General features: G+C 41.7%; 2 protein-coding genes across 6 annotated transcripts in view; both read right to left on the bottom strand.

The window, feature by feature from the left end:
* ncoa2 (nuclear receptor coactivator 2) overlaps nt 1-17,256 on the bottom strand; it is a 55,383-nt gene extending 38,127 nt beyond the window's left edge. For 2 of the 5 annotated variants that reach the window (XM_084566692.1, XM_084566696.1), the window contains exon 1: nt 16,965-17,084. The gene's annotated coding sequence lies outside the window, so the exon portion shown is untranslated. Of the gene's footprint in view, nt 1-2,981; nt 3,068-16,392; nt 16,573-16,964; nt 17,085-17,219 lie in introns of those variants that run through there. The other 3 variants (XM_084566694.1, XM_084566693.1, XM_084566695.1) reach the window with 3 other exon arrangements.
* A 1,856-nt stretch (nt 17,257-19,112) lies between these two features.
* tram1 (translocation associated membrane protein 1) lies at nt 19,113-26,769 on the bottom strand. Its single transcript, XM_084566690.1, has 11 exons — nt 26,155-26,769; nt 24,670-24,733; nt 23,677-23,798; nt 23,484-23,600; nt 23,344-23,402; nt 23,129-23,213; nt 22,819-22,889; nt 22,600-22,704; nt 22,367-22,510; nt 21,641-21,792; nt 19,113-20,632 (listed from the first exon to the last, which is right to left on the bottom strand). Exons 1-11 carry the CDS (start codon nt 26,275-26,277, stop codon nt 20,562-20,564), a joined length of 1,113 nt encoding a protein of 370 aa, XP_084422816.1. The 5' UTR covers nt 26,278-26,769; the 3' UTR covers nt 19,113-20,561.
* Between the last annotated feature and the right edge of the window lie 452 nt (nt 26,770-27,221).

The raw sequence follows: 27,221 nt of genomic DNA, 5'->3' as shown, positions 1-27,221 counted from the left end.
CTGCTGTTGCCTTGAACCAGATGTTGTGATATTAGGTTTGGGTCAAGTGAGAGGCAAAGGGAGATGGAGGGAGGAATGCAATGATAGATTTGGTGAGTTTAGGAGCAATATGACACCGAAACCTTGAATCCTGGGTGAATTCAACAACACGTGAATGACAGGAGTCTGTAGAGGACCCAATAATGAGCAGTGATCTTTGGAGAAAACGAGAATTCAGAGTGAAGACACAGTAAAGGAGACTGGGAACAACAAAGGGAACAAATATAGGTCATGGGCCGCTTCCAAAGAGAAGGTTCAGTGAGTGTAATGACTTGTGTTCTGTACACCCTGAGGGTCAAATCGGTGGCTCCAATCTGCAACTGAGTTTCTCAATATATCATTGCTAAATCACATGATTACACTCTATACGCGCTGAACGTTAGTTCTCTCCTTAGGCTCACCAGCACTTGCCCATCTTCCAATCAACTTACTGCCCATTTATCGAATGGCTGAGCGGCATTGAAACACTTATCTGTTTTACCATGTAACCAAAGCAAACCGACTCAATTTTAATTACATGTGTCCCGAAAATCTGACACAAACACACACGCTGCTAATTTACTCAACAAAGACGTATGCAATTTGCTTGCTACCAAGTCCCACTCAAGAGTTTGGCCACTCTGGAATCACTGCAAGGTAATGGCTCTAAAGTGCAACCAAGAGCCAGGCCACCCCCATTTACTGAAAGCTGATCACGCTCATCAATCTTTAACACTGGCAGTCACTTCAGGATGTCGCAGGATGGGAAGGAGAGGGCTTTCTGTTTAATAAGCGCAGAATGCCTGCCTCCGGCTGCCACAGAAACAGAGGGGAGAAGACTGGTGGGATAGGTGAACTGGAGAGCCAATTACCGGGGGGGTGTCAAAAATGATTAACTGGCATAAATAAGCAACTCGCAACAATAATCTAGTCAACAATTCATCAGCGGCTGAGAGCACTGGCAGAGAGGAGATTCAGATATCACTGTGGAAATCAGATTATTTTATAAGGTGAAATGCAGAGGTAGCCTGAGCTGATGTCCCAAGGGTATTGCCATTAATCTACTTGCGATTCTTTTCCCTAATGCAACACATGGGGTAAACACCTTGTTATGCACAGCATAAACAGTGAAAACTATTCCTAATTCACATTCACGGTACTTCTGTGGAGTGTCATAATGTGCCAGCAGTTTCAATTAATGCTACTGACTGAGCATAACTGCTTTAAAAAATGAATAATCTGCATGACCACGTGCACTGTGCCACTGAAGTACTTAATGGCAGAAAAAAATGATTTAAACTAGGGCAAACGATTAGTTCTTCAATCCATTAATCTGTGGAGTGTTTTTTATTGATTAGGTAATGATATTTACTAATAAAAGTTAATCAAACATAATGACATATTTGAAACATGATATCTATGAATGAACAACCCATTTTAAACTTAAAGCTGGACCAAATTATACTATGCAACAAAGGTTAAGGTTTATTGCGTGTAATTCATTAAAATGTTTTTACTATAATCTGTCATTAGTTAGCACACATAGAGTATGTTTTAACTTCAGTGACTTGTGCTGGTTGTAACTGGAAATACATCAGTATTATCCTGTAGTAGAGGGTCACCATTTACACTCACATAAACCTAACATGCGAGAGGAAACACAGCGGACACATGGGGAACATGGAAATTCCACACAGAAAACCAGCAAGGTCAGAACCCAGAACCTCCATGCAGTAATGCTAACCAATGCTAAAGGTTGCTAACACCCACATAGAGTGTAACGTTCATGAGAATGTACGTCGCATAGTTTTAAAGGTCTATATGTGCAGAAACAACCGGCTTACCATGTTAGCGATTAGCATCGTGGTTAGCATCCGCTGGAGTGTCTGTTCTTTCCTCCAAAACAGCTGGTGAGGACACAACGACAACTCCTAGGCTCTGACCAGCAACCAACCATCAGACTACGTTCAACGCAACGGTCCAAATATACAAACTATGTTATCTAAATGCTTTGACGCGTCGGCATATTCTATGCAAATTGACATATTTAAGTAGTCGACGTAATTGATGACGTCAACGGGTCGATTTAATTAGACGGGTCTAATTTAAACACATTTTGTTCATGGCGCTCACTTCTCAGACTAAATTGTTCTACATGAAAATCTGGATTGTGAATATATATCCAAGAAAAAAATAAGTATTCTGATGTACATATTCTATACTGCACAGCTCAGCATATTAATAAGAAGAAAATCCAGTTTTACAACCAGAAACCAAACCAAGCTCATGCAAACTATTATTATGAGTATTAGTCCACACAGAAATTGGGTGTTGCAAGAACTGCTGGCGACGCAGTAATCCTAAAGGACACGTTCTAGCCAACACCGTCTGAACTGTAACCTGCAAAACAACTGAACCTCAACAGAAGGAACTGCGGTTTCAGGAGTGAGGCTGCTTTTCCCCACAAGATGGATGAATGCTGCACGCCAAACGGGACTACTAGATGAAGCCCTCACTTTAACAGCAGCTGGATCCAGATACTACCAGCCACAAAGGAAAAGGTCAGGCGAGGGTGGTGTGGAAATCAGGAGAGAAGATTCAGCAGACTTCTCACGGTAATGTCTGTACCAGTCAGATAGAGCTCCAAATGAAAAGACTGTTCAAAAGTGTTTTCATTTAGACTGGTATCTAAACGCTTGCTATGTAAAAGCTTCTTCTCTTTTTACTAAATAGATTATTTCATACAGCTTGTAATAAAATAAACGGAAAGGGAGCACTTCTCCATATTAAGAGATGCTGCATGTATGACACATGTAGGGCCAAAACTAATCTTTTAAAAATGATTCAAAAGAAGAAATCTATGAGGTAGGTTCATTTGTGAAGTTGGCCATTTGAGTGTCTATTTCCCATATTGCACAGTAGAGTTGCGTAAAGGGAGAGTTGGCTGTGGCTATGCTTCTCACCTTGGTTTCAGTCCAGAGAGTCCCTCAGGCCATTGCGGCAAGACGCTAATGCTAGGAAACCTTTATGCATCATCCACTCCTCCCTGCTGAAAGAAATAACAGCAAAATTGGGATGTACAGTCCAGACCGTCAATCAGCACACGTCTCATCACAAGAGGACTCAACCGTGATTTGTGAGCACAACATTCGGGATTACGGCTGCCATAGTAACACTGATTAACGTGTTCGCTTCGAATTTCGTCGACATTTGTTTGGCCAGAAGAAAGGCAGAAAATACGTAACATGAGCACATGTGGGACTGCAATTCTCTTGTGCAACTTTGAGTAAAAAAAAGTGGGGAGTTCATTATCAAAATAGTTGTCAATTAATTTTTCCTGAATCAGCTTTGTATGGCTCTTATTTTCCATTACCGCTTAACCAACAAAACGCTCTTCTTGAAACTTGGTTTGTACTTCAGTGACTAATCACGTGGGGTTGGAGCTAATGAATTATTGTTATTAATTTTACCAAAATAACAGCAACACACATAAGAGATAAGACATTGGAGTGGATGGTGAGTATGTATTGATTCTCAACGGGGGCATAAAGAGGGTGAATATTCTGTGGTTGCCCAGACACTAACCGGAGTAGGAAATATATTTTCAGACCAAACAAGGTATGTATTGCTGCGACGCGCAGATGCATTTCTGGGGAGCGTGTCAGGGTATGGCGTATGGTACGAAGCACAGAAGAAGATGTAAAACGGTTTCTTTACATGGAAATAATAAACGTAGCACAAGAACAGTCCCTATGGAAATCCCACTGGAAAAAAAACAGCCCAAAAAGATATACAATGAATGATCTAGAAACAGGGATGCTCCAGTGTGGTGAAATGTCCTATTTGGGTACAAAGGTCTAAACTGCGTGCTGTATGCCTGTTTTATCAGAAAACTACAAAATAAAAGATCCTGCAGTTATTCTCTTTGAGAAGGAGCCCAAAAAGTTTTAGTGCCACAGCTATTTAGTTAACTTTTTATGTTGTTCAAACTCTGCACACATTTTATGCAGTACTCAGTGTTTGCATTAAGTTAGCATTGAACTGCAAGTTAAGGGTCTACAGAGTCTTTTCATCCCTCAGGATCTCAAAGCCTATTACATTGTGGAACACGGTGCTCCTTTTTAATCGTGGCATACAATTAATTAGACCAGAAAAAAATTTCAATTTTAACTCGTATTCCCACTTGGATAATTACAAAATGCAAGTGTTAAGTTTCTCAAAAAAAAAAAAAAGGAATCTTCCGGGCTATTTGGCAACACTGGGGGGAAAAAAATGAATGGGAGGCCTCAGGAGCCTCACGGAGGTGATTTTATGACAATGCCAAGGAGTGAGCCAGCTGAGGAATGCACTCTCATGATGTCATTCACTGACATAAGAGTAAACCGATTCTCCTTCTGAACCCTGCACATAGCTAGAACCCACGTGGAAAGGTGGTATTATTCTGTACCAAACATTGCATTAGTTTAGTAACATTAGGTGGCTACTGCTTATTGTTTATGCACTGCTTAATTGCTCACTTTATCTGCACTTTGTATTGCCTAATTTATCATCTGCCCATCTCCTTTATTGTAAATTATGTTACTCACTGACTTGTATATATGTTCTCACAGGTAAATACTGTCTATATGCTGTAAGAATAACTTGTACCATACTGTTTATACACCACACTATTTATGCCACGTTCACTTACTGCCTATTGCACTTCTGGTTAGATGCTAAACTGCATTTCGTTGCTCTGCACCTGTACATGCATTGAATCTAATCTGATCTAATCTAATCTAAGTGCTGCACAGTCAAATAGCTGAAAGGTGACAAGATTTACAATGTAAACATAAAATCTTGACAAAAATATCTCTTTGTGCATCTGTATATGAATAAGCAAAATACCTGCTGTGTTTTTAACGCTACAGCCAAGTGTATTATTTTAGTTTGTTTACTTTAGTTAGTGAATTATGTTTTTAATGCTGTAGTTCTGTCAGCTACAGCTTCCTCTGTTCCTTTTCCTGTTCCTGCATGGCTCTTGGTTTTCATCCTCTAGAGGAATTTCCTCTGAGCTTTAATGCTGTCACATGCTCAGTCCAGCTCTTGATCTGTGCACTGAGTGACAGAAAAAAAAACAAAGCCTGCAAGCGCTCTGTTGAGTTAGCGTAACAGTAATCATTTTTAAATGACTACACGGATCACGAAACAACACTGACTGACTGATCTGACCAAATATTTTGTGTACAAGGTTAATTCCCCACAAGTTGGTATGGGCCACACCATCTCATACATATCGGACCAGACAAGCTATAGCAACGCGTGGTGTGACATAAGCAATGTGGACATGCTGGTGGCATTAGTGGTGTGATCTAAGGCCAGTGACAAGTCACACCAGAAGAAAGCCCATATGCCCGTATTCAAGAACACAAATCATCCATATACACTGGAGCAGAAGCCATCCTGAGGAGCCGTCTGTCCGTGACAGGTTACTCCACTCGGCACAGATTTGCTGAATGACACATAGTGTAACTTCAACAAAAACACAAAACCCTGCCAACCTGTCACTCAGCTTTAGCAGCAACGTTAATAGAGGTTCATGTTACACCAACGTACTAGCATGACAGAATCAATCAAAATACTTGTAAGTTATAAAAAAAAAAAAAAAACTAAAACACTGGCAACTGACAGTCCAACAACCACGACCAAAAAAACCCCAAAAGATTCAAAAAATAGAAACCTGGCAACCGCAAGTAAACTAATCCCAGATACGTTTGTCAAATCCCTCTACCTTAAAAGTCACAAAGATGGATTGAGTCAGATAAATATACACTAACACAGTTAAGCTCACACACCATCGCCAACCTGAGTCCAACCATCTGTTGGTATTTAGGGGGAGGGCAAAGATCACCAGGTTAAAAGTTCATGCTCTCCTTAAACAGATTACGGCCAATTAAACCGCAGCTGGTAATAGACGGTTTCATTATGCAGAGCAACACCTCACATCAGTCTTGGTGTGACAAAACTCCCAGATGAATCAAAAGTGAAACAGAACAAGTGGGGACTGAAGCGCAGCTAAGAGAGAAGTATAAACTGTTTTACTACAACAGATCTCACTCCCAAGTTCAATGGGGAATTCAGAGTATTTTTTAGGACACAGACAGAGTGACCACAGCAGAAATGTTCCCCCGAGCCTAACTTTGGAAGCAACTGTAATCTTTCCATTCTCCCAGAGTAGGCACTGTGCTCCTCCTTGAGTGAAAGGCTTGCTCACACGGGCTGGGTTAACAATGCTAATGAGGCAGCTAATCATGTTCACATAGGACAAAGGGTAGATAGTTCATGTGCTAGAAACTGACCATAATGGCCAGGTCACAGAAGGGCTAAACGCCAATGGAGCTCCAACTGGGAGCCTTTTGAATGGCCCACTAATTGCTGTCAATTCAATAAGAATCAAGGCTGATGTCTACCCTAATGAAAATACCTGGCCTTTTAGCTCTGGTCATGCCCAAGACCCGCTTCCTAATCAATAGGTCTATCTAGCGTGATGGAGGGGGGTGCAAATAAGAAACTGTGGGGTGTGGGAAATCAGATTATTCAGCTAAACACAGATGATCCTATGTATGTAATGTGGAACATGATGACAAAAGGAACATGTGTTGTCCACAAATGGGGTTTGTGATAGTTCGCAGGCTGAAGAGTGCACACTAGCAGGTTTAACTTCACAGACTGGCAATGGGACTTCCTGTAAACACCTCAAACTTGCATCGTGTGTTGGGATGTCCCAGAACAAAGCATGCTTGCGTCAGCAGAGGAATGTAGTTGTACTGGGTTTCTTGGGGAGATATTAACTGCACAACACAAATGCATCTACATATACTTTACAAGAGTACTGCGTGCAATTCATTGACTCTTGGAAAAAAATAAAATACTAGTGGTTTACATGAAGATTTCTGTATAGCGTGATCTCACCAATATAGAAATCTTCATGTAAACCACTAGTATTTTATTTTTTTCCACAGGCTAATACAGATGCAACCAAGAGCCAGGTGCCCTTACATCTGTTGCTCAAATAGCAACAGCTAGCTCCTTCTGCTGTGACCTCAGCGACAGTAAACACAAACGTGAAAGTACCATAATGAGACAGATAAGGCGTGTTGTAAAAGGTGAGTCACAGGGACGGGAGAAAGGAAATGTGTGTGCGGCTGAGACCGTGCGCGAGGAAGGGTGTGAGCAGAAAGGAAAAAAAAAGAATTATGCGCGCAGCTAATTGAATAATGTTTTTAAGATGATCTGGAACACATCTTGCAACTGGTCTGTATGTCAGCTGCAAATCTATTGTGCTTGGGTATGTGTGCATTTGTGTGTGTGTGTGTGTGTGTGTGTGTTTGTGCATGCGCATGTGCATCCACTGTCTTTTATTGCCTGTCACAGTTTACCAGAAATTAGTTCCCATGGAGCCCGAGGCTATAGAGTGGAAGCAGACTCAGGATAAGGAGGTGCCATGTTAGCGCAGAGGGGAGGGGAAGAGTGGATCAGCTGACACAACTATGTCACTTTATCAGCCAAAGACTGAGACAATTTGACAGCCTAACGCTCACAGCAAATGTACACACAGAGACTGGCGAATGTGCAAAACCCTACCAAACTAAAGTAGTACACTGTAGGTTTAAAAGAATTACGTGAAAGTACACAGAATAGAGGAAGAAAAGGGTTCCAACTGATTTCTGCCCAGTGTGGTCACGGTAATAATTTGTGGAGCACATTTAGGGGGGTTGACTTTAAACCCCAGCATTACCTGATTAAGAGTGCTGCTGCTTTGACAGTGGAACATGTAATTGGACAAGACAGAGCAAAGAGCCAAGTGAAGCACCATCCTCTCCCCTTTTCTCTGCCGATTTCTCCATTTACACAGTCCCCTGGTGAAACACTTCGCATCAGGCAGGTCAGGTAGACTCTACAACTGTGGCTATTTAACCTTTATTTGGCAAAGTCGCTGGCTTCCTAAGAGTTACTAAGATGGGAAAAACTTTTTTCCGGAGATAATTTCAGGTGATGACCACTGATGAAAATCTGAAAGGAGACTTTTATTTCAGACAGAGTGGTGGCATCTCTTCACTGCTTTTTTGTTGTGAACAATTCATGTGGGTAGCATGCAAAACACCTACTCCAGCTGCAGGTAACTGGGCAGTGTTGCTTCCTAAAAAAAACCCCACAATAATGACGACACACTAGTCCCAAATATGAAGCATAAGCCCCCTTTCAAATCAGTCAAAAAAACAAAAATTGGAACGATCATAAAACTTATGTAAACGCACCGATCTGCCACATTATTAAAACCACTGACAGGAGAAGTAAATAACATTGACCATCTTGTGACCTGGCATTCATGCGGATGTTACTTAGACGTGTACCACCCACCTAGACCAGACCAGGCACCCCATAGCAATGACACTCTTTGATGGCAGCAGCCATCCCCAGCAGGCCAGACACCACAGGACACCCACCAAAGGCCCATGTCCATTCTCTGATGAGTCACAACTATTTTGGAGGCACAAGGGAGACCTAGACAATATTAAGAAGGTGGTCATAATGTTATGCCTGATCGGTGTACGACAATATATTCACTAAAGTTTGAGAAGATATCAATCTTTTTTGGTAAACTGTGTGCTGATTAGCGTTAGGCAACTCCCCAAACATTGGCAACAAATCTTTTTAATAATCACTTTCTACTGGTGGAGATATGAACTGCTGCATTGTGATAATTGAGATTACTCAATTTCAGAATCAGAATCAGCTTTATTTCTCCAACTCCTGTCATTATTACTGTTCATGTCAAATAACTCCACCCCAACAAAATGTTTTAAAATGAAACTATTGTCTGTCAGTTTACAAAGAAAAGGCATCAGCGCAACACCACGGCGCTGCCTTTCCTGAATAACCTCCTCTCCAAGAGAGCCTTTGTTTTGCACTCCACTGCCAGATGAGATGGGAGGCAGTTTTGTTTTGACGGCCCACATCTTCAGGTGCCAAAACCACAAATCTCTGGAGCAAAGGCATGAATGGAAGCACTTTAACATGTGAACAAACAAATTGTAGTCACATAGTCCAAGGGGGACAAATATTAGTGATCTGAAAGTACAGTTGGAAGAAAGAACTGTAACAGAATCACAGAGAATTTCGTTGTTTGGGTCTATGAATTACAAATACAATCACAATTTATGTTAGCATTAGTAGAATAAATAAAACAAATTGAAAAATGATACTCATCATTAGTGACTTCACTCAGATGTGATGTCCTATAAGTCTCATGACATCTCCATGTTTACAGTATATGAAGTACACGGTCAAGTTTGTACATCAAGGTTTGCACGCCATCAGTTACTTGTGTAACTTGTTCTTTACTTTTCTCCCTGTGGCTTTCCGGACCTGTTTGATATTTTCTACTGACACTCAAATCATCCCAGATCACACAAGAACAGTGACCACCAAGCAACAACCAATCTGGGTTCAATTTCTAATCACCAGCTCTCTTCCACGGAAATCTCAGATAATCTTTCAGATTTTATTTTAGAATGATTCATGAATAATCAAAAAAGAATCACTTGCTGATTGCCTCTCGTCAAATAAAGGGATAAATAATTCTTGATGTACTACTGAGCACATAACTACTGTCAATTGGTTGTTAATTAAAAAATAACTTGTCAGATACAGATTCATGTCCAACAACTGAAGAGCTGATTTACATGCATACCATGTTCACCTATTCATAATGGTTGCTCCACTCACCTTTTATTGTGAGAATTAATAGGGCTTGATACGAGGCTCATGAATCTCTGCAACCATTTATGTTTTTTATACTTAATAAAAGGAAAACAAGTACTGAAGTGGACAGATTTATGCTTAATTTTGTCACAATAACAGCCTACTATATCCCTATACGGTAGAGGTGGTAAAACAGGTCAGCTAAGGAGATTCCTTACCCCACTGAAAACAGTAAAGCTAGAGCATGAGAAACCATATTATAGGTCACTGGAGGAACACTGCTGAGTCAGCAGAAAGGTAAAGACAGAGAGACAAGGGGGGGTTGGGAGAAATCACACTGGTCAGAGTTTGACCCTCACAATGTGTACAGAAATGAAAAGCCTGAAACTGAATCCCCACATTCCTCTGGCTTTATGACAAGCGGGTGAGAAATGCTGCTGCTCTGCACATGTCATTCCATACTACCGTCGTATAGCCCCAGCCTGCGAAGGTGGTGCAAGTGTACAGGTTACCTCTGTCCCAGAATGGGATTGTATACAAGGCCTTCTGTGGGCTGATTCACACGGCATATTTTTGGACCACCCACCCAACTTCATCAGGCAGCTTGCTCAATCCAAGTTCTCTCTCCCTCCCTCGGTGCCAAGGATCCCACCCTGGGCACTGGGAAAGGTGCCAACCACATGCTAGCACCCAGTGGCACAAACACATTGTGGCAAAGGGAAAGGCAGTTCACCCCCAATGCAGAAATTAAGATAGCACACTACCAAAGCTTTATCTACAACCCTTGTCTTACATCAAAACACCGTTTCACATGATTTACCTTTGTTATTCTTCGGGATTGCTTTTGGATAAAGCTTTAAATCCACCGTGTTTGAGTGTGTGCTATTTAAATTCTTTATGTTATTGTGAAAACCGTGTGTTATTACACTACTGATAACGGCAGAGTGCAAATACGTGCAAATATCCCTGCTCTTTTAAAATGAGCTTTTGTTCAAAATAGTATCAGTTATGAGAATCTTCCATATTGTGCAGCAAAGCAATACGGCTCAAAACACAGGGGGAAACGGCTGCAGAGACACTGTCACGCAGTCATGTGACCTCTGCTGTCTCCTCTGTTCAAGGCAAACAGGCTGAGGGCACCTTCTTAGCAATGAGCAGTAGACACCACAATATCATTTAGCTTGAGAGATCAATATGCACTTTGCTGTGGTTGACCTACATAAGTGGAGGAGCGTGGACTGTTGAAATCATTGGATTGCCTGTGAGCCTCAAGATCCTTGGAGCCCTGGTGGAGTCTCCACGGCAGTAGGCCATAAGGCGTGCTTAGGTGTGAGATCACTTATCTTTGTCTTAAGAACATTACAGATTCAAACAGCTATCAGAACAATGGTTTCTCAAATGAACTGTCGCAGATAATTTAAACTCACTGAAAATGATCCCTGACATGGATGATCCAGCAAACTTTAACAGCATTTATCTATTAAGCTGAAAGCTATAGTGCATTACTTTTACATATAACTAAACATCTGATACATTCAAGCCTTTGCCAAACAAGTTCACACTGTGCTGATTAAGCTAATCAGCAAAAGATAAATGTCTCTGTATTCTGCATTTTACCAGAGTTTTAAATAGGGCGTCTGTGGTGACATTCCTAAACCGGTTCACTGATGAGAACAGAATACAGCAACTAGGAGTACGGAGGAGCCTGAGGTGGAGAAACGAAAGTTACAGATGTAACCACGGTTCTGTGAATTCACCACCTCTGGCAGTCTGGAAGATTGAAATAAAGCCGGGGTGTCCACAAAGAGTTTCTGAGGATTCAGATAAAAATAATGAAACTCAGTATTCAGAGAAATAATTAAAGTCTTAAACCCTATTGACAAAGAATTCGTATTACCTACTGACCCTGTGCTCTTAACTAACTCACAATACTGACTGTGAGAATGCCAATGTGTGCAACGTTGCCATCATAGTAAAAAGTGGCTACTTTGAAGAATAAAAAAAAAAACATTCTATTTCAACACTTTCTTGTCTTCAGTATTAATCTAAAATGCAGAAAATAATGAAAATAAAGAAAAAATATTGAATGTGACTGGTACTTTCGTCCATACATGTGTGTCAACAGTGTTTGGGTAATTACCTCGACTGTCACAAAGGAGAGATAGAATCTCTGCACCCCAGCTTTAAATGTTGTGGAGTATTGTATTTAATACTCATATTCTAACATGGATATTCATCACAGACTGGTCTTGTTGATGCCAAACCCTAGGCATGAAAGCTAGGGGTACAGATTATCCAAGAATAAATTTCAGCTCAATCGTTGCTCTCAATATTCTGAGAAAACAAGTGCAATGGTATGCGCATCCCTCAGTCAATCAATACCTAGCAAACCCAGAGAAGTAGCGTATGCGTGACAGCAGTTCTCAGGGTAAGATCTTACACTCTTTCATGACAGCGTTTTTGGATCATTTCTGGAAAAGCACACAAAAAAGGTCCGGCACAGTCTGTTGTTAACGAGACAGGACCTACTCTCAGCGCAGATAGATGGGATGGCTGATTTGAGGTCAGCTAATAACACAACGACAACAAGCCTGGGAGCACAGAGGGAGTAAATATTCCCCACGTCTCCTCTCCCCCGTCAAAGGCCTCTCAGCTTTCCATCAAACATCTCTGCCTCGCTTTAGACGCATCTCCTCCGCTGTTTCGCCCTCCTCTCTCCCTCTGCTGTAAAAACCTGGCCATTACCCCCACAGCTCATCCCTCACGCCCACCCAGGACCTGTCACACTGCTGTTTCCATGACAACACAAACACAGAGACAGCAGGGTGAGATGCCCAGCGAGACAAGGCAAACGGATGCCAGGGGGAGGGGTGCATCACGTCAAGATACACTGTGGACCTTATACAGCATGTGATGGACAGATTACACAATGCAGACCGATCTGTTACATCTAAACTAGAATGGAAGCCACATGGTTTCTTGTTTGTTTGGCCCTTCCTCGCCATGCAGCCAATGCCTGCCCTCCAGTGTGGGCTTTAACATTTAATGTCATTATTAACAATTCCACGGTTTAACAGATTGTCGTTAAACTGCTCAGGTCACTGTAGACTCTGCTCATTGACTCGAATGTGCAGATTCGGGAGCCCAGATTGCTGCCAGCTTCTCGGTGTTAGGTGTTGTCATTTGACACTGCTTTAAAAAAAAAAAAAAAAAAACACGAGCCCAGGAGTACACATTAAACAGCCTGTGTAAGACAGAGTGCTGCTGTTCAGGAGCTGGCTGTTCTAAGTAGCAGAGACAAGGCTGTCATTTTACAGCCCAGTTCAAATGAGTCAAGTTAATGTCGTTACCAAAGAGAAGTGTGTAGTGACAACAGGAGTAGTGTTTACTGGTACAGTATGACAAGGGATCAATCATCAGTCACACAGTTTCGATTATCTGTGTACCTAATTGTTACTTGCTTATGGGTCACATATACTGTATTTGCATCAACTATTTAAGTTATTTTATCTTGTCGTTTACTTGCATTATCTGGCACTTCGTAACTTTATTTTTAAAGGTGAACGTTTTTCTGAATGGTACAAATATTATTAGTATTATTATATTACAAATAAGTTGTCATCTTTACCATTTAGGTGGGATTACTTCAATAATGCACTTCTTAAGAGATTTAAATGACTATTCATTAATTAATGTTTAAATAAAACGATAATTATTGATTAACATATTCATTCATTCATGTTCTGTAACCGCTTGTCCTGTGAATGTCCGCGGAGGGGGCTGGAGCCTATCCCTGACGGGGAACACCCTGAACAGGTCTCCAGTCTATCGCAGGGCTAACACAGAGAGACAGATAACCATTCACACTCACATGCACACCTACGGCCAATTTAGAATCACCAATTAACCTAAGAGTATGTCTTCCTAGGTATGTAACGCAGAACGCAAGAGCTGCGATCGGTCCGCTTGGTAGCAACGTGTATCCGCTTTAGTATTTGCAGCTGCTTCTCCATCTCTGCAATTTTCAAATTGATTATTTTGGATCAATAAAGATGAAACACATCGAGGACAGGTTAACTGAGGAGGTTCAGAGATACAAACATTTGTATGACTCGTCTTTGGCGAAATTTCGGTGAAAGTTTCATTCGCCATTGTTGAAAGTGAAGCAGGAAGTAGAAACACAAATAAACCCGACTGGCAAAAAAGACACAGTGCCGACTAGCGTTTTTACAGAGCAAGTCATACTGACGAGCGCACAAGTATAAACGGCTTGCACCGGCGTCATTATTATAAAGCTTATTAACCCAATAACAATAGGCCCAAACTACTCGGGGACCTCATGTGATTTAGGAATTCATGTCTCCCCTGTGTGTTGGACCATACGTTCACTCAGGCTCAAAAAGAGGCTGCCAGTTCAAATAACTACGAACTCAGATGGCCTCAGCAATAATAATTACAGCACGAAAGCCAACCTCAAGTATAAAACCATTATAAGATGTCATTTTGTTTACTCTCCAACAGGCTTTTAATTATTCGTTATCTTGGAGCAACTTGACAGCAAATATAGTCCTTTCCCAGCAATGTTGTTTACAGGACTGTGATCAATAGAACAGATGAATCTGCCGCTTATTTTCTTATTGTTCAGAGCATGAGCAAGTGAAAATCATCTGCCCCACAGACAGACAACAAGTACACAGCCTAAAATAATTCAGTTTGCACTCATAAAGAAAGAATAAGAAAACAAGCCACTGGTGACAATGGATGAGCTGGAAGCACAGGAAATTGCTATTAAATAATTGCTTAAAACGTCTGCATGAATCACAAAGCGTAAACATGGTGTTTAACTGTAGCATTGGGCTGAGATGCAAAAACTCATTACCTGACCATTAGAAAAACCGACAAACTTTGCAACAGAACAAGGGTCGCTCGATTACAGTATCACAAAGGTGACGCAACAAAGCCAAAGCCTATCAGAGGGCAAAAGTCAGCAATTACAAGGTGACACGTTTGCCTCCAAGTGCGGTGCTTTGTGTGACGAAATTACCACGCAACGATCAGGTGTTAGGAAGGCAGGAAAGACGGGGCGGTGAAAAGCAAATGTAACGGCGGCTAGCATGCATGGGAAACACTGTCTCCCGATCATGTGACGAGAAAGGCGTTACTATGTCACACACCTGTTGCTATAGCTGTAGATCACAATGTGCTCAGGCAGAGTGCTTTAGCTGACACCCACTACACAAACTGCCCCAGCAGTGTGAGAAAACTTCCAGCCAGTTATCCTTGTATAAACATCCACATACTTGCGTGCACGCTTGCAGGAATTCTGTCATCATCCCAGCAGTCGCTGTTGTATTTGTTTGTTTTTTTCTTTAAGTCAAAACCCTATGAAACCACTTTTTTTCCCCTGCTAATGCAAATCTTTGTACAGTCTCCAGTTCAAAGCTAAACAAACAACAAAAGCATGGGATTACAATGATATATGGACAAACACACACACACTGCAGGAAGGCAGGCTTGCATCTTCACAGGGCGACATTCTTTAGAGGGCTGTGACGGGCATCAAATGCCAGCCCCACGTATTCAACTAAGACGCTTTCAAAATCAAAATCAGGTCAGTTCATGGGGATGTTTTCACTTTTTGTGAGGATGAACAGTTTGTTTTGTGTCCAGCTATCCACCGATAGCAAGCACCTACAGCTCCCCAAACCGCTCACAATGCGCCTTGCATGGCTACCCACTCCTCCAACTGTGGGCTAAACCCATGACAAATAAGGCTAATCTGATTTAAATATCTGATTTTTTTCAAGGTGCTGTTATAGAAAAACAGGAACCCCGCGCCAATATCGCCTCTTTTGAACTTCTTGAGTGCCATGTGTCACCCATCACGCCGCACACTGAGGTTGCAGTCAAACCGCAGCCGCCGTACAAGATGTCATGTTATATTTCATATCAGTGATGTGACGTGAAGTACGGTGCACCATCAGGTGGGCAGAGTGATGCAACGGAAACTGCTCAACTGGTTCCACAGGATGCGTTCCTCCTGCATTACTGAGAGGAGCGCTGACAGCCACTGAAGTGGCACAAGCTGTCTGCCCGTATAGTCCTGGATCAGTCAAGCAGGAGGGCTCTTGGAGGGGGTGCACTGCACTCTCCTCCTCACAGGCACGACACATGAGTGAAACCTCTAAGCAGCGCCCCTCCACACACACACAAACACAAACACACACACACACACACACACTGCATATAGAGAGCATCATCCCTATTCAATGCCCAATCTTTATTTAAATGTCCACAATGTCACCTATGTGAACTCTAGTAATTGTTTTGCCATATAATTATGTAATTAATCTTAAATATCCTTATTTGGAAGCGGAAAGCACATTGCAGATTTCTTATCTTCCAACCTTGAGTAGATTTTCTGGTGTGCAGCTGTGTCTACCAACAACTTTCTGAATTCTTACATATTTTAATAGTTTGTAGTGCTCCCGTATAGCCTGGCTGCTGCTGCCGCTAACTGAGCACAATGCACAGTAACGCCAGCCAAATACAACAGAAACATTAGTTCAGCAAAAATTAAAAGCGTGCTCCCTGCAGCCCTAACAAACGCAGGATTCGTTTGTAACTTACCTAACGCAGCAAGTAGTAAAGAAGCTTCGTCATTACCACGGCAGACAGCCCGCTCAAAACACATGGTGATGAGAGCCGTCCTGACTCACTCGTATTCTGACAACGACGTCCACAGCGGCGACACTAGCCCCGCAGCTAAACAGCTAGCATGCTAACTACGTTCCTGCTACACTGGCGAACTTTGTAGGCAGCACGGTCGGTCACTCGCTCACTCAGCACAAAAAAAACAATGACACATGAAAGTATTGTGCACGCCGCAAATCACTTTCCACCAAACGCACACATAAACACGCCACCGCCGAACAGAAACGGGGAACAAACGGCGCAATAACTCCATTGCAAGCCCGCTGTCGGCGCCGTCTAATTAAGTTTGCAGCAGAAAACACTATTGACACAGGCAGGCGAGCTTAGCCGAGAAGCTAACGCTTGCTAATAAGCTAACGCCGAAGCGAGAAGCCTGTGCCAGACAGACACACAACCGAGATTGAGGACCTCGCACTGGATCGTGGATTTCACAACGAAAACACCGCGTCGCGTCTCAACAAGAGGCACAAACGCGTGTGGCTACTTACGATTTAATACTTTTGGCTGTGTCCTCGCTGTTAAATTCCGTTTATCCGAGGCGGCTCTGACCTTCGCGGTAGTGAAACAACATTTCTGCTGGCTAACTGTGCCGCCATGTTACTCCTGCTCTGCAAACCAATGCTGAGTGTTTATCTGGCTGGTAGCTGCTATCCTCCCCCACACCGAACCACATCACGGGGCTCCAGCAGTATCAACTCAGTTACTGCCCGGGGGGTTCCTAAGCAAATCCTACGGCGATTTACCTGTTAGGATGACACGGGGCTTGCAGTTTGATTGATCAGTTTGTCGACATGTGATCTGCCAGTCACTTGAACACCCCACTGTGCCATGTCAGTGTCAATTTAAATATATGTTAAGAAATGAGCAAACTAGAACCCCTGTCTTATAGCCACTTTATAAATAAGAAAAAATGTGTATTGTTATGATTATTATTATTATTATTATTATTATTATTATTGTTATTATTATACGAAACCTATTACATTCTTTCACATATGAAAATGGCTCACCAAGATGTATGTAAATGGGAAGTCATAAAGATTTATGCGACCCTATAAAATGCTGTGTTTAAGCAGCGCAAATAAAGCGGCTGGTGAAAGGAGAGCAGTTTCCTTTAATCACAACGTCAGTATAAACTGTTCATTTCAAAGATATTGCAGCTGCTTTAACACTCATCCTCACCACAGTGGTGGTGGGTTAACTGTTCACCAGGGGGATATTATTTAGCATTTTGGTTTTCATTTCAAGAAATATGGCAAAACGTATTAAATGACATGCTTTAGAAATATCGCAAATAAGCGCGTCCTACTTGTTTATTTAGCCACATCGATTTATTGTCTGGTCAACTATCCGTGGGTCAAACTAACACGCAGGCGTTTTCTCTCAGTGAAAACTTGTGCAACAGCACCACCAAGTGGCGGAGAGTTGGAATTTGCGAAAGGGCAGAGAAAATGAGTAGGTTCCCTTTAGTCATACTAATAAAGTACTTTTATTTATCTTTACTTTTATAAATGGGGTGATACGCTGTTTGTGTTATGGGTTTGTAATTATTTTTTATAAATATAGTTAGAAAAAAAGTATTTTGTATGTGGCACAAAGCCTAATTTTAGTCAAGACTCAGTGCCCTGAATTTCTTTATCCTATTTTTTAAAACAAATATTGTGCATCTTACATTATTGACCAAACATTTTTAATTGTGACTGGTTTAAGTAAATGCAATGAATAAAATAAGCTAAAACTATTCAAAGCTTGAAATGTTTCCCTCCTGTGTAGAGAAAGATTTTAAAGAATTGCTTATCCTTAATTTGAATGAATACATCAAATAAATAAAAGCCAAGTAATTAAAAAAAATAAGGTCTGTGAAATATTTTAGTGTCAGATAGAAAAAATAAAAATAAAAAATCCAAGATTATAGAGATGTCAAGTGGGGTTGCACGTCTCTTCACATCGCTATTACTTGCGCGGCATTAAATGATGGTGAAATTAAATCATTCTTATTTTTTTCGCAAAAGCCAATTTCAGCGTCACAGTTCAGAAGCATCAGTTTTTAAACACCAAATAAATAAACACCAAATCTCTCTTCAGTCAATATGTTATTTGTCCTTAACTGTGAGTCTCCAAGCAAATGATAAAATGTATACTGTTAATGCAGCCAAATAATTAAAAATGCTTGTTCTTTTCCTTAATATTTTATTACTTTACCGAATAAGCCTTCTGAGCAAGCTGAGAAAACCACATTGTATTGTATTCAAACTAATATCTTAAGTCTTTCATGATATTATTATTATTTTAAAGTCTGCATTAAATCAAATACAATATTTGACTTGATAAATCGCTTGCACAATACATGGCCTATATGCAGGTATTTTGCCAAACATTGACAAAAGTCTGCTTTGTATAAACTCTTAATGGTATTTTAGTTTGTCATCGCCTAAAAAAAAAAGAAAAGAATGTTGATGACTCATCCTGTACTAGTGGGCGTATACTAATCTTGCGTCCAATGAAACGCTATCATAGTGTTTCTCATTCAATGGGTAGGCAGGCACATGAGAATGCTAGGCAATGTCTTCGAGTTTCCAACTAAATATTAAATGCACACTCTACTATTAATGCAGCCAAATAATAATTCAGAAACATTTTTCTTTTTTTTTTAACATTTTATTACTTTTATTACTTTTCAGAATAAATTCTCAGGGCATTCAAAAAAAACACATACTGCTGCAGGCAACAGTGACTCATGAGTATGTACCTAAAAATGTGAATGGTTTCATTCGTTAGATGAGCAACTGTAACCTACAACAGGTAGGTGAATGCGAGTGACTGCACTCCGCAGCTTGGCATGACTTGGCATCAACAGTCAGTCAGTCTGACTCATTCAGCACAGTCGACAGAGGGCAACGAGTTAACAGCCAAAACATAATGAAAGTGATGCATCATTCACAGTGATTCTGTGCTTGGGTAACAAATCATTCTGGTGGACATTTTTCTTAAACACAAGGCCAAACGAATACAGCAAAACTCCAATTTCACTCAAACAGCAAACGACGCTGGACAATACGAAACTCGCCAACGGGAATGTTTTGTCGGATGAAGTCATTTCCATCTCTTACAAAGTTACATCATCCAAAGCTAAAACACGAGCTGTGTTTATTCATTACAGATGCAATATATTTGGTATAAAATCCTGGCAAGAAACATGTTCTGTTGTTATTACAGAGCTGCTCTGAACTCCAATGACTAAATGCTACATCAGGTTACTATGTCTCTACTGGCAGTTTTGCACAATACTGATCAGTGAATGCTACAATATTAGAGCATGATGTTTTCTGTTTTCCATGGTTGCTTCTGTACACTCTTATTATATATGTGAGGGAATATTATCAAAAGCTACTTCCATCGTATAGCTTGATGTCCCTCTGTAGCAGAGTGTGCTGAAAACACTGTCAAATGTATTGCTGCGTGAGCGTATAGAGTGTATAGTGTGAGCCCAGTCGTATCTTAAGGATGGAAACGACAAGACTTTTTGCAGCCTTGACTCACAGGGGAAAAACAATAGACATTACAAAGTATGTCACAAACTCCATATAATGTCTACAAAATTCCCTTGAGGGAGAGACTGGAGTCAGAGGAGCTAGCACTTATAAATACAAGGGGAAAAAAAGGGAAATAAAAGACAAGCTGCGATACACAGATTTTAGAAAAAGCATGAAATTACCCTGAACTGGGATTAAACACTGAAGTGATCATTCCTGAAATTTCAGAATTACACACTCTGTACAAAACAATCGGCATCAATAGGCACTTCTTAAATACTTTTTTTTTTTTTTTTTTTTATATATAGTTTATTTCTGAATTGGTTTTCTTTTGAAATAACACAGCGGGGCAAAGATTGGGAAACGAAGGCGCTTTGGACGACTGGCGACGAGCGAAGCTGAATGCATTCTGGCCCTTGAAGTCCAGCTCTGAGGTCAGTCCTGCGTGGGAGCTGGAAATGCGTGTCGTGATCAAGGAGTATCTGTTGTTGGATGCTGGCGGCCACAAGGGTGTCGATTTTTCTCTGAAAGGAGGGGCTGAGGGGAATGTTCTTATGAGGACTTCTCTTTTCTTCCTCTTGGTGAATCAGCCCCATGAGAGTTCACTCCATTAACTCCATTGGCTAAAAACAAAGGACATTTCCGGTTAACCACATTTAAAAAAAGCAGGTAAACACGGTTATTATTATTATTTAAAACTAATTTTGTGAGAACAATTAAGTGTATGCATAGTATTCCAGCAAATATGTGACGTTACATTTATTATGATGTATTTTAAAGTCCCTATGAAATCAAATTTGATGTTTAAGTAATACATAATAGTATATAATGTGACTTCCACTATACGACACACTATGTACACCGATCAGACAAAACATTATGACCACCCTCCTAATATTGTGTAGGTCTCCCTTGCGTCTCCAAAACAGTGACTCATCAGAGAATGGACATGGGCCTTCTGAGGGTGTCCTGTGGTGTCTGGCAACAGATTGTTGTTAGTGGGGGCCTTTGGGTCCTATGGGTTGAGGGGAGGGGCCTCTGTGGATCATCTCACAGATACTTAGGGATCTAGTGAATTTCGAGGCCAGGTCAACACCTTGTGCCCCATTGCTATGGGGTGGGGGTGTCTGGTCTGGTCTAGGTGGATGGTACATGTCGAACTAACATTCACATGAATGCCAGATCCAAACGATTCCCAGCAGAACATGTATTGTCACAAGATGATCAATGTAGTTCACTTCTCCTGTCAGTGGTTTGAATGTTGTGGCTGTATGTCTGTATCTGGCGCAACATGTGCAAAAAAAAAAATTAAAAAAAAATAGTTTACAGATATTCTTACTGGTATTTTAGAGTTTGTTATTTCCCCTAAAATCATTGGTGTCATTGATCAAAATGTTGATGCCCTTGAGGGTGTGTACTAATTATGCGTCCAATGAAACACTTTCTTGTATTTCCATGTCCGTCCCACTCCCTGATTGCTCTCGGCTCAGGCGAATGGCACTTTGTTAAACATTGACATGGGGACTTTAAGAGCACTTTGTTTCGACAATAAATCTTTTTTTATTTTTGCTGAATACCTCGCAGTAAAATGACACGCACTGAACGCCTTTTGCCTTTTCCTCCCCCCTCACCTTTGTCTTTCTTTGATCTGCTCTTGGAAGGAGCCTGCTTCTTTTTCAAGGTCTGAGCCTGGCCATGCTCTCTCCACCGGCGCAGCTGAAAGTTGATAAATTTCCACATCATAAAGGCCTGCGTGAGGCAGATGGCGGCCAGGACGGTTACCCTAGCAGGCGGAGAAAAAAACAAAAACAGTCAGCACCTCAGAATGTAAATAAAGATGTGTGCATTACACAGTGACACTGGTAAACGTCAGACACAATTTCTGAGCTCCCTCAAGTGCCAGTCCTGCCAACCGGCGAAGTTTCAGTAGTTAATCAAAGCTTTGCATCAGCTCAGCACACACTGTGGTTGTATTTGACGGCAGTTTATCAAACTTGGTTCTCACTTCCGCTTCTACGGTGCCGTTCTTCCTTCATGATTGTTAAACCTCCGTCACAACACAGCCAAGAACGTCTAAAGTCATCAAAGAAGATCTCACTTCTTACTTTCTTCTAAGTGGCCAGGGTGTGGTTGACAGATCTTTGTATCAGTTTGGTTAAGAAGATCATATATCAGCCTCAAAATATGACGCACATTTGGCAACTTATGGATATATTTAATAGTTGACATTTCATGGCCTATTAAACTATACATTTTAAAAGGCTCATAGCTTGCGGATTAAGCTTTAAATTTAAAAATATACAGTATATTTCAGGATTAGTTGGTCCTGTTTCTCTCCTCTCCTCAGATATACTTACCTAACAAAGAGAACATTAAAGTTTCCTGCAGCCAAATCAAAGCCTTGACTCTCAGCTGTGGAAAGGCCAAAGCCCACGGTGAGGACAGACAGGGACAGGGTGAGCAGCCGCCCAAGGACAAACAAGACCGCCCATATGGTGAAGCTGCGAGACAAGAGAATGGCCGTGATGAGGCGTTCAAGACTTTCCACCGTCACTCGGTCTCGATCTGAAATCCTCAACGTCGGACTCACCCCATTTGCCTGTTCTCGTTGCTGAAGTAGACCAGGCGGGAGACGTGGAACAGGAGCTCGACGAAGTAGTGCAGCACCAGCAGGACCAGACCCAGGCGGTTCAGACTGAAAAACACGGGGAGACATCTTTAGAAAAATGACAGGAAGAACAGTGTACGAACACTGGCTCCACCAAACCATGCACTTAATTTCAGGATTTCAAAAAGCGGCGGTTCTTACTTGAGAATGTAGGCACCAGCGATGTGGGCCAGGTACAGGAAGATGTACACAAGCTGACGCGGAATATCCTCCTAAACAGTAAACACAGAGGATGAGAGGACGAAAGGTCAAAAATATTTATAGCAATGCGGCTGTGCACGCACGCCGATTTAAGCAAGGGGAGCATGATGCCGTGAAACAATGCTACACAGCGGAGGAAGTCAAACAGGAAGTAGAGACAGGGTGCATACAGAAGCCACGGTACGTCATTACATCCCAGAAAGACGGGCCCACCAAACACGCACACAAAAACATGCACACCCTCACTTACCTTCTTTGTCTTTTGGAAATACAGTTCGGGGAGAGCATGTAGCCAGTAGCCCATCTGACAAATGTAGTAGAATTTCATCTGGAATCTGAAGGACAAAGTCACAAAATTAAGATTTCTAAAGAATTCTGAGCCACATATGAAACTCTTATAAATGAACCAATGTGACTGGTTTTCTTGCCCGTTTATCCATAAACACACACAACATCAACACTTACGGCATCAGTGTATGTGGATAATCCTCCCACAGTTTGACTGGATTGGACAGAAGGTTTTCCTAAAAAGAAATGAGCCTTTAAGTAAGTTTTTCAGGGATTAACGAGTAAGTACACAAATGTCTGCTAGCTGCTGTACGTACCGAAAGCAGGATGCTTGCCCCCCAACCAAAAGAGAACAGGTAGAAGGCGCTGAGCTGGCCCGACTCATTAAACTTGCTGTGCTTGGTTTTGGAGAAGTGCTTCTTCCTGTTGATTTTCTGCAAACACAAACAACGTTGAACACTGCAGAACGGCTCCTTTGCGTACCTGGGCGCGTGCCTTCGCCTCACTTACGTCGAGCACATACTCCTGGATGATGGCGTGCATGATGATGGCCACCAGCATGTAGAAGAAGACGGTAGCCAAGTCCTTGATGCCGTGGTGGAAGTGGTTGACCGCCGTCTCCTCCGGGGCTTCTGCAGAACATGCAAGTCACGGAGACTCATTAAAATCTACTTTTTATCTCGTTTCACAAATGTCAGACTCGTCAGATGACATCCTCAGCGCAATCAGTCGAAGCCATCTGATTCAGTTCAGTCAAGTGATTCACAAGTTTAATCACTATAATTCCTGAGGTGAGGTGCTCGGATTAGTGAGTCTGGGTGGTGTCGTATTGCACCACTGTGAAAATGCCAGTCACAGCCTGTATTCGCACAGTAACTGACACTATTCTGTCTTTCTTAAGCTGCATATTTTTTTTTAATACAGCCTCCAACTCATAATCTAGGGAACAGAAAACACCAAAATGCAAAGACTGACTGCTCAGTCTAACAGTGTGCAGATATCAGCACTGACAGAAAAGACACAGTGGTATTATTGATTTGGTTTGAGTCCATTCAGTGCAGAGAGATTTGGGTGCTGCATCTTATTTGTCTTATTAGATACAAGCTGTAAATAAGTTACAGGGCTAGGTAAGTGGTGAGGTCTCACAGATAAGAGCTGAACCTCCAGCCTGAGCAGCACACGCCCAACAGTATCTGAAGTTGGCAAAAGAATCGTTAACCTTGAAAAGGACTTGAATTGGGAGGCCTATATTACACCTCAGCCCAAATTCGCCCGGCTCAACCTTGCCACAAGAGAACTTTATAAATCAGGCAGACTAAATTTAGCCGCACAAGGGGGAGAAAAAAAAAAGAGCTCTCAAATGGGTTTTTGTAAGGCCACGCAAGTACCGCTCCAGAATCTAAATGCGAGGCCAGAAAAGACGGAGGGAACCGCTGCATTATGCTCCAAAGCCAAAATATTCACACGTCATCCGTTCTCTCCACGAGCCAATATTTGACTTACCAGCTGCTGATATGGTGACATTGTACTGGACAGTTATGAACAGCACTGCAAACTTTGAGGTGACCTGCAGATAGAAAAAGACGCATTAGAGGATGACCACAAAAACATATCTGATGCTCATGTAAACATTTTTACCATAAAAAGGTTATTGGATTTATGAACTTAGATAGAACACTGGTGTAAAAGTGTTCTAAGTATAAAAATAGCAAATGATTTTTTTGTCTGACTGTACACACAGACCCACCAAATCTTTTACACCATGCCTGAATTATGGCAATATAAATATGGCAACAATACTGTACATAAACAAATATTTTAAGGGTTTAATAAAAGTAAAGATAATATTTTTTTAAATTAATTTAAAATTCTATTTAATTTAATAATATAATTTAAACGTAATGTATTTGTGATGGGAACTTCCAACCAAGCAAATATATTGGAGACAGCCGCATCAAAGCATCTAAATAGTAAGACATAGCCGGAAGTTGCACAATTCTCCTTCACAACAAAAGAGCTCCGTGGGAAACAAATTATTATCCGATACAAGGGAGGTGTGCTACAGTAACATTTGGAGTTTAATTCTAAAACGGTCATAGTAATTATCAAAGAATTTCCCCAGCCATTGCGGTGCAATGGACACGTCGCGACGGCCGATGAGTGACAGGACCTTTAATTTGAAAAACACAAACAGGAAGCGGTTTTAATTATGGCCGGCTGGACACAAGCGGCGCCGATTTTCACCGAGGTTGAAACCTGCTTGAAATTAACCAACGTGTCATTTAAAGTTAGACACGTCAGGATATGGTTTTATAAAAGCATTTCGGCCGTGGGCCAGCAGCATCTACTTCGATTTAAAACGTTCTTTAATAACAAAATAAAATGGACAACTTCCAGTTTTGGCTGCAGACGGGTTTCGATGATGACAGCAGCCCTCTCAATCGCTGTATGATTGCCACGTAACACATCTATGCATACGTTCAAAGTGTTGCAGAATACTGGGACCACCGAAACTGATGCCGTGTTGCTGACTTGCAACATTTTGCGACGTTTCCACAAATACGAGCCCACATAAATAACTTTTAAGTTTCTTTTTTTTTTTTTGCTGAAATAGTCGAACAACGGGCCTGTCGACTTGATAGTGTTTTGAGATATCGATTTCGAAAAAGGGGAAGCAACCAGATGGAGAGTGAGGACTAGTTCACACGTCGCTTTATTCCAGACATGAACGCATTCATTAAGTCTTATGGAAACCAAAATTTGCATTTGGCTCGAGTTGAGTTGGTGGATTAAACCGAGCCACGGCGCACGGGAAACTTTCGATCACGGGAGGAAGTCGTGTGAAGAATAGATCAGACAGCCATGTCAGTTTCCAGGAATACAGACTCAGGCATTCTCTCTACCGAAGACCCCTCTGCTCACGGTATACCTGCAGAGCAAACCCCTTCTCCGCGCGTGATTAGAAACCCATTCAACATGTGGACTTACCTCAAACATCAACCCGAGCAGGAACACCATAGCAACACAGGAAACAATATCTGCATGGTTCTGGATGACAAACTCATGGCTGAGAATCGGCGGATTCTTGTTGGTCTTCTTTCGGATCCCCATGTCGACGCGATTCGCGAGACTTTCGCTTTTGCTCGGCGCAGATGTGGTGTGTTTCCACCAGATAGTGAGGGATTCTTCGCCAGTGAACGCTCGGAGCTCCCCCCCTGCTTCCTATAGCCACAGGGCCAGGCTGAAATTGAATGGCGTGTCACTCTTCAGCTAGTGGGAGGGTTCACGGAGAGAGACGCCGCCGCTGCGCCTGCCTGACCAACGAGAGTCCTTACGCACAAGAGGGAAACAGCTGGCGCTCTCTGTCGCTGCCTAGAGGTTTGGAGTACAAGGATGGCTGGCTGGTATTTTCTGTCATATCTGGCACCACAGCCACTGCTGATTGGAGATTTTGGAGATACTGTAACAAGCTACAGCCTCAAAACATCTAGTAAAAGTCTCCCATGTACTATAATATTGAATAAAGTTGAATTCGCCTTATTAGATTGTCTTGCAAACTATCTCAACACATATACCTTAGTATGCCATTAAATTATGCCAATATAATGCATGGGCTTGGTTAAATCTGTGTTTAAAGAATTAGTTCTGCAGTTTGGAAAACACACACACAAGAACTGGATTACACTCTCAAACCCATCTGGTAAATACAAAGACAGGCAGCTGCTGGAAGTCTGGGAGGAAAAGCTACACTAGTTGTAGGAGTAAAAGTTGTAGCTGATCTGGACACTGGCCTACTCTTTGCTGAGGAATATTCAGGGACACAGTTGCCTGGTTTGTAGGTTTCATATTCACCGCACAGACACATAAACTGGTATCGGTCTTCTGATCCAACTCTCGCCAAGATGGAAAATAAACTTTGGAAATAAATTTCCAAAATGTGCAACAATTTCTTTAATCAAACTTCCATAGACACTGCAAACAGAGGCAGGTGCTTCTGGGTTATAACACCCCTTTATATACTGTATAATATACCTTACACACACACACAATCATTT

Source organism: Chelon labrosus (genome assembly GCF_963514085.1).
Source record: "Chelon labrosus genome assembly, chromosome: 18".
NCBI lineage: Eukaryota > Metazoa > Chordata > Actinopteri > Mugiliformes > Mugilidae > Chelon > Chelon labrosus.
This window is presented reverse-complemented; position numbering and strand designations above follow the sequence as displayed.

Coding starts and splice junctions, on each gene's coding strand:
- tram1 (XM_084566690.1), bottom strand. CDS start 26,277: ATGGGGATCCGAAAGAAGACCAACAAGAATCCGCCGATTCTCAGCCAT. Junction 22,890..23,128: donor ATTTCCAAAAGACAAAGAAG/GTAAGTGAGGGT, acceptor TTTACTGTTTAG/GAGGATATTCCGCGTCAGCT. Junction 22,511..22,599: donor AACGAGAACAGGCAAATGGG/GTGAGTCCGACG, acceptor CTTGTCTCGCAG/CTTCACCATATGGGCGGTCT.